At 36.6% G+C, this 11299-nt stretch overlaps 1 protein-coding gene across 1 annotated transcript; it reads right to left on the minus strand.

The window, feature by feature from the left end:
• Window positions 1–8628: 8628 nt before the first annotated feature.
• On the minus strand, window positions 8629–10985 carry LOC144445204 (uncharacterized). The gene is made up of 3 exons (XM_078134747.1): window positions 10827–10985; window positions 9274–9482; window positions 8629–8794 (listed from the first exon to the last, which is right to left on the minus strand). Exons 1-3 carry the CDS (start codon window positions 10983–10985, stop codon window positions 8629–8631), a joined length of 534 nt encoding a protein of 177 aa, XP_077990873.1.
• Between the last annotated feature and the right edge of the window lie 314 nt (window positions 10986–11299).

An 11299-nucleotide genomic window follows, 5' to 3' on the forward strand; every position in this document is an offset into this window, starting at 1 on the left:
TGTGAGAAATTTGAACTTTTCGTTTTGTTTATACAAAAGTGTGAAATTTGAAAAAAAAAAACACTTTGAAATGCTATCTGAAGAAAATGAATACACAGACATCACACAGTTTTTACCATATTTGTTAATCAAAATAACCCATGTTCTCCTAACGCACCCCCACCCTATTTTTTTTTTTAACTTTCTGTGCATTTGAAATTGCACGGTTTGACAAAAGCTGAATAAATAGGTTCACAGATGTTGTGAACATTTCAAAACCATTTACTTAAGATGAGAAGATGACTATAACTTTTTATTCTCATTTACTCTATAATTTATTTTGTTTATGTATTTACGTTTGTAATGTCAATTTTTTTCTTTTTGGTCGAGTAATTGAATATATCATATCGTGCCGTATCGTACCATAATTTTCTCATACTTTAGTGAGAAACATATGCACCAACATTCGCCAATCTGTTGTACTATACCACGCTTGCGAGTGAAATCCAACAATAACGAAATGCCGTTCTGTGTTCTTGTCTTGAATGTATACCATTATAGAAAAATAGCATATGATTTTTGTTTGTTCTTACGTTCCCGCTTATTCTGTTACACGTTGTATATTCTGTTGTTTTTAGTTCGGTTGTAAGATTTCATTTTCTAGCCAATATTCCAATCATTATACAACAGGTTATACTTTTTAGGGTTCGAATATTCATAAAACTCCTTTTCATTGAGTTATTCAAGGGATAAATTTTATACGAATATCTAATTAAATTGTATTATAATTTCAAATGTCACCATGGCGTCGCAGTATAGGATGTGCATAGTTAGTTACACTTGAGGTGATTCCCATTGTCAGGTACATTCTGGCTGGTGTCAAGAGAAATCGGGTAGTAATGAAAACGAATATATTGAGTATTACTTCAATAAAATCGTCATTTACACAAACAAGCAAATATCTGATGTCGTGGTCATGCCTTGCACGTGCACTAAACAGTCCTAATTCCCTTGCATAGTACATACATGTTGTAACTGAAAAAATAGTTTGTCATCATTTTAGTTCTTATTTTGAGCGTATATTATAATTTGCAGAAGCTTGTATAGTCACCTATTGACCAAACCCTATCAGCACCCTATAAATTAATATTTACAAATGTGTTGACAAACAATAATGTCCATGTATGAATCAGAACTGTTCACGTACAGACATCAAGCTGAAACAACCATCAGTAATATTAGTAAGAATTAAAATAGTTATTCGGTATATTGAACTGACCGAAAACCAGGGTCTGTCATGTGAGGGAGCATGGATGCATCAATGGGTATGGGGTCTGTCCGAAAATTAACGAAAAATAATAAAACGTTAAGGGGCAAGAATATGCACAAGTGAACTGGATGAACAATACATGCACATCTGTGTTCTACCATGGACCCATGGTTTTACCTACTAGTGCGAAGGAGAGAGTGTTAGGGTCTGCTAGAGATAGAAATGTCATATAAGCCCGATATCTGTCACCATAGAAGTATAACTCACGGAGTCAGCATGTAGGAATCCATAGTGTCATACCGTCTAAATCTGCCTTCTCTACGTAAGAGTTTCAAACAATCACGTTGTGTCCTGCTTTGAGGACTGTTCAAGACTCTCGGCTGGTTACGTAATATGGTATTGTAAGGACGTAGACAGTCGATCGATATTATTCTTGGGTTTCTTTCTCCCTCCTCTGCCAATAAATTTTACAGTTTTTGCCTCTAGGTCAGCAAACGTTACGAACAGACGATGTAATGAAGTCTTGTGCAATTCATAGTATCAGAATGACTTTAGCTTGAATCCAGGGGTAGGGGTAATCAACTGTTGTGTTTTCCTTGTCGGTCTGTATGGATATTTACTTTTCCTACATGTAAATTCAATAGAGTAAGTTAAACTGTATATGCATTTCCGTCTCTTTCTTTTCAGTACTCCTTGCTCTATGTGATTAGTTTGGTTGTTATAACTGCTATCAGTTTGCACATTTGTTATCACAATCTAAACAAGTATATCACATAAGCTTTAACGTCGATGTTACAGCAGACATTCGTGAAATTGTTCGTTTTCCAATTAATGCCCCCACCCACCCCACCCCACTCCCTCCATTCGGATCTTTGTTCGATGGCTATTCCGTCGGGGGAATACTCCCATAGAAGTGTACAGCGTTGGATAGAAAGTTGTCTACAATCTGAGACAATAGTGAACGTCAGAAAACACATAAGCTTAATTGCGATAACAAAGTGTATTCAAAACTGACAAAATAAGTCCCGTTATGGATAATAAGGCATACATAATTGAGATAATTGAGTGCTGGGGAAAACACAAGTAGAATGGTATTTCTTTTTCCCTATGTAAATAAGTATATGTCTATACAGAGAAAACGCCACACAAATTTGAACGACACACATGTTTGACATCTGGGTGATAGTCATAATTTGGCGTGAAAAGAAAGTCCTAATCCCGCGATTTTTTGATCAATGCAATACCAGTACTGAGTCACGAGTCAAATGAAGATAATACACGCATTGATTAATCCATCATAGTGTTTCTCACATGTCAATAACGGTTACCGTGTGTGTCAAGTTAATCTTGGAGAAAACTTCATTTACCTATTTGAAAGTTCTGGGTATGTACTGTATCGGGCCTTTGAAGCTAAATTTTGTGAATGATCGGGCCTTTTGGTACATCATGAAGTTTTATAATCATGTTCTCTTAGGGTAGATAACTATCTGCTAAGTTTTAGAGTTGGTTTTACCATGGAAGTATGGGTTATACTTCCATGGTTTTACTAAAGCATGTAATAGTGTCTATGGTAGAACACGGGAAGTAAAGAATTTGATATACACATGGAATGATAGTAAACTAAGTTTCCTTCTCACTATTTTGGGGGAAGTAAAACTTATTTCGACTGCAGTACTTCTTACCTCAACAAGTACAACTGAACATACATCTCATGTATCATTGAATTTTCAAAAGATTTCCGTAACTAAACAGGCGCCAAGAAAATGCTCTTTTTTGTGAAGGTGCTAATGAAATATCAAAAGATACAATTGATGGCAAAGCACGCTCATAACACGTGCATCCTGCATGTATAACAAAAACAAACAAATCATTCTAACAAGTGGACGGTCCTATTTTTCCGATAATATCCTACAATTTGAGTGCTGTTTTTGCGAGTATTTTAAACCCCGTACACAGATAGTCTTTCTATAAAATATTTTAATACTTTTTTTTCGGTCGTTTCGTGATGTTTAAAATGTGCAGTGTTGGGTTAGTCCATTAGCGTTGGGTTACAGTCCTACTTCACACCCAGCTACAAGATAATACCTGACAGGGGAACCACCTTGTAACTCTGCACACCCTATACTGCGACACCGCAGTGACATTTGTAGTAATAAATACTCGTAATAATCAGATTTTCGTATAAGATTTATCTCCTGAAAAACCATGTTTGTAAATATTATAACCCTAAATGTATAAACTGTTGTGTAATGATTGGAATGTTCAAGGGATATTATGACTGACATTCGGAGTGCTGTTAGCTTTACGTTCTATTCAAAAAGAGGGAAATAACCAATGGAGTATATTATTACACATACATAAGCAACGTTGATACTAGGGGAAGTCCCTTGTACATGATGATGAAGTCTGAACGTGTTGCGGTTATACGGGTTGAGCACAATTTACAAATATCACAAAGCTGTTAAGGTCACCTTTCCGCGATTGTTCACCCGTAACGTAAGCTACAAGTAGTTTACTGTGGTTATGTCGACGTCGAGTGAACGGGGACAGTACTTCGAAATATTGTCAGCTTTTCTGCTTCAGTTGTCATAGTGATACACTGTGTTCCCCTAAAATACATCATGATAGCAAAATGGAATATCTGCACCGATATTTTACAAAACATTTACTATAGCCGATCTTAAGTTACGTTTCATAGTAAATGAATTTGCATTGCGTATATGGCTGCCATGCATGTGTGGTAGCAGATAGTCGGGTACCACCATGGTACTACTACTAACCTGCGGTTATGGATCTATGCTATCTCCATGAATTTAGCGGTGTAACTTACCTTCAAGTGTAGAGTTCGTTGTCATTGCATCAAAAACGTACATATATTCCTAATACGCGATATCGTTGGAATCTATCTACATATAGCTCCTAATATCCCAGATAACTTAAGAACGTACCATGAGAAAGTGGATTGCAATCCTTGAGTATAAACATTTGCATAATAATGAGTAAACAAACGCCTTCACGTCAAAGCATGGTCAATGTATTCAAATCTAAAATCGAATAATTCATTTTTGGAGCAGGGGATGACAGTCGAAATTTTCAACATTCACGGCATTGTATTTCTTTATCCTTTTATATCAGACCTACTATCCAGGCTTTTAAGATGTCATTGTCAGTAGCACATATTCAAACCATTTATCTGTAGCGAATTAACGAATATCCGACCCTTTCGAATGCGAGGCGCTTTGTATAATCACCCCCTCTTTCCAAATGGTAGAACCTACTCTGTTATTTATAAGTCGGATAGAAAGAGCAACTACAGGTACAATAGGGACACTTGCACTTTTGTCATGTTAAACCATAGACAGTGGAGGGGGAGCCACTGTCTATGGTTAAACAATTTCGTTAGGTAATGACTGTCTCCAGCCTGTACGTAGAATGAACTTTGACCTGATGTTTATATGCGCATGGGGAAATCAGTCCTGATTGAGTCTCGACCATTGCACACTGGAATCTGTAAAGAAGCGACTATACAGTGATCTCACCTAAAATGAAGAGGATTACAGGAAAATCGACAGGTTGCTATTAAATTGTTGCACTAAAGGAAAACGAGTTTGTAAGATTGACTTGATGACAACGGATTGCTTGAATGATGTAGAGTTTATGGAGTTGTATATCAAAAAATGAAACCACAATCAACAGGTGGTCAGGTAGTTGTGCCAGTGTCAATGATATGTTATGTTAGTCAGTTCAAAATATACAAACAATGTCAGATGTGAAGCCACAAGAAACACACTACATAACAGACCAGACCACTGTTTTGTTTTACAGTTCAATGCAGAATCGCCGGTGCTCTTGTTTTTATTTATTCATCCTTACATTCGTCACGAAATAAGAAACGGATCGAGCATTTGAAAGAATTTCACACCTGAAATTAATTATGTTCTGTTCATTTTATTTGTCCGAATCAAAAACTTGCAAAACCATAACTCATGGAAATCTGTATAAGAAGATCATGGAATGAGAAATATTGATGGATACTCTGATACTTATGCATAGTTTACCATTCCAGGAATGTACACTGTATATCAACATTTATGTTCAAACATAAATTATATAAAAAATGAATAAAAAGTGTCCATGCAATGTACCCTTTTAAGTCAAGACAATGTGTTTGATATACAATGTATCGTTATTATTATATTAATGTAACAGATTATGATGACACACCCTCAAATCCATAAACAACTGTTACTGAGTTTCTCCGTCGTCTTTTGAAATTATTTTAAATCTGGGCTGGTAAGCGTCTGTAATATTATATTTACCGACTGTGTATTTACAAGAGGACTCTGACATAGCTTTGACTCTTGTATGCTGTTTACTTCACAAACAACGGAATCGTGAAATTTAATTGCATAGCTATGTAAATACTTTCGTAGACATTCATATTAACCATGTAGCTTTTCATTTGCCACGTATCCATTGTTATACGGGTAACTGGTAGTTATTGAAAATATGCACCACAATCGAGGTAATTATAGAAATATATTTACAATGTAAATCATGATAATTTCTGACACTGTCCAAAATCAATTTAAAGGGGTACAAACCAAATGTATACATTTTGGAGTGTAATTTTTGCAGCGAGCATATTTAAAAGATACTCACAATAGTATACTTACTGAAGTATATTATTTTCAAGTGACTGAACTCAAACCTGATACATGATCTGATAAAGTAATCTATTATGCTGAATTGATAGATCCCTACTGATAACAATACCAAGATGTCATGCATTGACATGAACATTATACTAGAATAGTTTAATCGAAGTTTTTAAGTATTTTCACTTGAATAATAACTTATAAACTCACTTTAAGTACTAACTCCATATTGTCGTTTCAATGTCTTTCCCTCTGTAAATTGTTACTGTTTAAGTTTTCATATGCTAGCGTCAAACATATTGTGTTTTTAATAATACCCATTCTGCTCATCCCCCCACCCATACTATCATGTCCTTTGTTTTAAATGGCAGCCATTCATGAACAAATGAAATGGAAACACTTTGCAATGATTTCTTTTCATATGACAAGTGATAACACGACGGCGACCATTGTTGTATATTACTACATAATATTATATCATTCTTTCTATCACAAAACAGATAAACGAAAGCGCTATGTGGTTATGTACCTATCAAAAGGCGAGACTCACAGTAGTTACAGATAAGCTTGGTATTGTTTAGAAACCCTGACTTGCGTAACATTCCAGCCTAAAATATTGTCAGCATTATCATGCGTGTCTCGGTTTTCAAGGCCGTCAGTGAGTGCCTCAAACTAACCAAACTATTACGTACTTGCCTGAGATTAAGTTTCAATAGACACTTCTAGTGACACCTGTAACCACTTAGAAGCGGTGTGAGAAATACTAATGCCTACACTCTCTATCACTAGGTCCCTAATAATTGTATATACAAGCGAGCAGATATCAAGTTGCGTTTCAGCCAGTATAAGTCAGAGATAGAAACGATACTAACATTGTAAAGCGTTTCTGTCCTCTACACATTCTGACAGCTTGCCATTATATACATCTTGGAAGAACTAGTCTAGTACACTTTAAAACACGGATTTTGACAATGAGTAAGAATGGTTGACAGGTAACGTTAAGTATATAGCAATAACAACCAAATGGTATCTCGACTGGCCCCCACTGCACCATGGTACAATGTCTAATGTACCAATCAGTCAGACACGTAGACGAACAGAGTCTGTAGACGTACGTGTAAGAATGAACAAATTTAAATTTGAGAGTGATATTTATGCACCATAGCCAAGCAGATTTAGTGATTGATTAATAAGTTATGGATTCGACGAATCGATTGATAGATCGATTTATGCATTGGAAGACAAATATAAACAAAAACAAGTATCGTATACGTGACTGAATTATCGAGAGATACGAAAATAGGCATTCACCGACAAATTTTAGCAGATATACATATACAAAATGGCGTCCATAACTCTGCAGTATACATAGCTAATATTATGTGCTTATATGGCTGCAGTAGATTGTATGTTTCCCCCCGAGAGTTTAGGGCGTATACAGGGTCGTTGTGGCGTTATAGGTCCATGCCTCGATATTAATTGTAAAGCGCTTTGAGCACAGTATAGGGAAGGGTTATTATAAATATTATATTACTATATGATATGATATGATATGATATGATATGATATGATATGATATATGATATGATATGATATGATATGATATGATATGATATGATATGATAAATATGATTAGAAGATATAGAGGCAAATCTGAAGTTAAAAATACTCCATTATTTAACTTTATTTTTATATTATTCATGTGAATGCTACAATTGAAGCAAATGCTAACAAAACTGAAATGTATGTAATTACGTACGTGCACACAAACAATAGTTTAGCCATAGCTAGATTACAAATATTTCATATAAGTGGCTATTCCACATGTTCATGTTTTCCATTTCATCAATTCAAACTATTCGCGTACTCGCTACACAGAGCTATCACACAAGTACAAGTTGTATTCTATTGGATCCGATCATCTTTTTTATTGCTCAGTTCAGTTCTGCTTGGCTCGGCTTAGCTCGGCTCGGTTCGGGTTCGGATCGATTTGATTCAATTCAGTTCAGTGCAGTTCGTTCAAGGGACGACTATCCATGGATAATAAAGTCCCTGAAATGGTCTAACTAATTACTGATGCGATATAGTTCATTTCACTCAGTCCATTTCAAAATGTTGACAGTAATGTCACAAGGAGTGTATTATATAAACACTCATATAACATCCTGTAAATGTCATGTTTCAAAAGTGTCAGCCACACCAATCTGATAAATTCAAAATCATTCGTCCACTCCCTAAAATCTTATTGTATCACGAGTTGTGACTCACATGCAGTCTGCTGCAGTGTAAACTTTTATCATCTACAAAGTGAATCACCGAGTACATGATTACGTCCACATTGACAAAAAAAAACAGTCTTGTGAAGTGTACGTGTGTAGCTATATAATCATGTTGTGGCGACAAGTGATATGCTACATACACTGTCTAGAAATAGTATGCATAGATTGAATGTCCATTTCAATTCTCATAACACTCCTGTCAAGTTTCAAGATTAATTTAAATTCGTTCAAGTATTTCTACAAGGAGGGGGTATAAGTAGAGCAATTGACTACGTCGGAGGTTCAACAAATGTCTAATCTGTCATACTACAAGTGACACGTGCATGACATGAAAACTAAGACTAGCTTGACGCGTCGACGTGCCGTATATAAATCGTACACGATATGATACAATGAACAGTGATAAACTGCCTGTAATGTCACCATTGATAGATAGTGTTTGTCATGATCGACTACTGCGTCTACGTTTGGCGGTTGTCATGGAGATTGCGATCGGTTCTTGCTTGATTTCAGGACAGTTGTTGTCCCCCACAACACACTGTGTTTGGTTACATTCTGCCGTGTCTCCATGATCTGCCATTTCCATTTCAAGTTCTTTATCTTCTGCCCTGAAATGATACCATGACATGATATACACTTGAAAAAAATGATATGATCTATAAATAGAATGTATCATGGTAACTACTTCAATAGTGAAATGTACACATAACCCGTCTCTCTCTCTCTCTCTCTCTCTCTCTCTCTCTCTCTCTCTCTCTCTCTCTCTCTCTCTCTCTCTCTCTCTCTCTCTCTCTCTCTCTCTCTCTCTCTCTCTCTCTCTCTCCCTCCCTCCCTCCCTCCCTCCCTCCCTCCCTCCCTCCCTCCCTCCCTCCCTCTCTCTCTCTCTCTCTCTCCTCTCTCTCTCTCTCTCTCTCTCTCTCTCTCTCTCTCTCTCTCTCTCTCTCTCTCTCTCTCTCTCTCTCTCTCTCTCTCTCTCTCTCTCTCTCTCTCTCTCTCTCTCTCATGATAAAAACAAAGGCATTTTACGCGAATTTGATTCCACCTGAGAGGGCGCCGTCCAACCACCTGTTGCACTATAATTTCTTACCTTTGCAGCAACTCGATGCATTCCTTTCTACCATATATCTCCGCTATCCTCCTTGGAGAATCATTGAAATTGTCTGTTACTCTGACAGAGCACCCAGTATCGAGAAGTACCTGGAGACATTCTAATTGACCAGTTTCTGCAGCACAGTGAGCGGGTAGCTTACCATCAGACATGCAACTCATTACGTTTGCGCCGTATCTGAGCAACACCTAGGGTGGAAATAATTTGAAATGTTGATTCGACCATTCCTTCAGTTAACAACCCTTTTACTTTGTAAGTGGAGTCTTAACAAGGAATCTGTTACTTGATAGATGATCATATCGAGGAATTATCCATGCAAGAGTTATTTACTTTCAATTAAAAATGTCTTGATTTTGTGTTATTTTAGTAGTACAGGAAGTGACGTTGGTATTTTGAGATTCGGCATTTTACTTCCACGTAAGTGCAAAAGACAAAAAAGATTCCCATAGTTGACAATAATTCAATATATGACAAGCAAATTGATCAATTTGTATTCCCCCTGAGGTTTAATTCTGCCTGAGGTAGAAATCTTGACCTTTCCCCCGCCAAATGTCACCTTCTCCATGCTCAAGACCACCATGAAATTTGTTTTACTCCAACACTGCTTTCCTATTTTACTGAATGCATATTGCATCACTCTCAAGCGTAATTCCGTTCATCCTCACAGTGATTCCTTAAATTATCAATACCACTATATTCCTCCATCTCAGTGTCGCCATAATGTTTTAGTTTTTTCTAACAGGGGGTCATATTCATTCATTAGATGTCGCTAAACCTTCATTCTGGTTGAGCCTATTCATAAATATTCGAGATACTTTGTGTATCCAAAAGCCACTAGCTATATATAATAGCCTTTGTAAGACAAAAACAGCTGCAATTTTTCGGTCAATTTCTCTCATATTTTGTACGATATACAGTTTGACCTCTTTAACAAAGAAAGCTTAGAGAGTATTAATTACCTGATTGATTTTATGAATTGAAATGGTAAATTTTACGATTCCTTCTTTTTTTTCAGATAAAGAGCTTAACAGAGTCAGCAACACAGAACAATGAATCACATTACAGTTCATTACCACGACTCAGTTGGTCGAAAATCGGTTATTAATCGCCCTGAAATAGATTCAAGTTTGTAAAATTCACTCCTGTTTATTCATAGCATGAACTTGTATTTGTGACCTTTCACCCTGACTATTGACCCCGAGCTGCTCGTTTCTCCTCGATTTAGTCCACAGACATGCAGACAACTACAATACCAAGTTCTAGATTTGACTGATTTCAAGCAATGGTATCGACATTGAAATTACATAACTTCAGAAATAGATTGAAAAATCTATGGTCGTCATACCTATCGCCCTCCGTCTAACCTGACTACTATTTCAATAGAAAAAGACCGGCTATTTTTTGTATATCGTATTTAGAGAGGAGCCGTGTGTCGAAAAAGCGACTGCTCTAGCAAACATATGTCATGGAGGTATTGTAGTTGTTGGTGCATTTGTTTACCAAGTAAAAGCAAAGTGGCGGTATATACGTACATGTACACACTCGAGACGTCCAAGATAACAAGCCCAATGTAGAGGAGTCTTCCCACAGCACGCGGCATCAGTATCATCTATAGACAATCCCGTTGTTTGCAGTGCTGTTTCCAATCCAACGGCGTCCCCGTCCGTCGTCAATTCATGAAGTAATGACATTATGAGTCGAGTTCTTGTCGTTCAGTCTGTCTCATACGGCGTAAGGCTCTATGTATATCATCCTGAGCACTGCGATTCAGACATTAATCCGTAATTTTCTACTTGATTTAGCTTTCCGAGACACAAATTAACTTATCAACCACGTATTGGTTACATTAACCATAAATTAGCAGTTGTTAGCCGTCTGTTTCTGTAAATTGTTGATGTTTTCAATGAGAAATCGATTTGACTGAAAGTAGTCTCAGTCGATGTTACAGACAAATAGTCTCATAAAAATACGATCTTACGAGTAATATCTCTACACGCAATATAAC

Source organism: Glandiceps talaboti, chromosome 14, assembly GCF_964340395.1.
Source record: "Glandiceps talaboti chromosome 14, keGlaTala1.1, whole genome shotgun sequence".
Lineage (NCBI taxonomy): Eukaryota > Metazoa > Hemichordata > Enteropneusta > Spengelidae > Glandiceps > Glandiceps talaboti.

Bases quoted from the DNA above. Each gene is read 5' to 3' on its own strand.
- LOC144445204 (XM_078134747.1), bottom strand. From the start codon at position 10,985: ATGTCATTACTTCATGAATTGACGACGGACGGGGACGCCGTTGGATTG. The intron at 9,483-10,826 runs GTACGTATATAC...TTTCCACCCTAG, and splicing joins GACGTCTCGAGTGTGTACAT to GTGTTGCTCAGATACGGCGC. The intron at 8,795-9,273 runs GTAAGAAATTAT...GTATCATTTCAG, and splicing joins TGCATCGAGTTGCTGCAAAG to GGCAGAAGATAAAGAACTTG.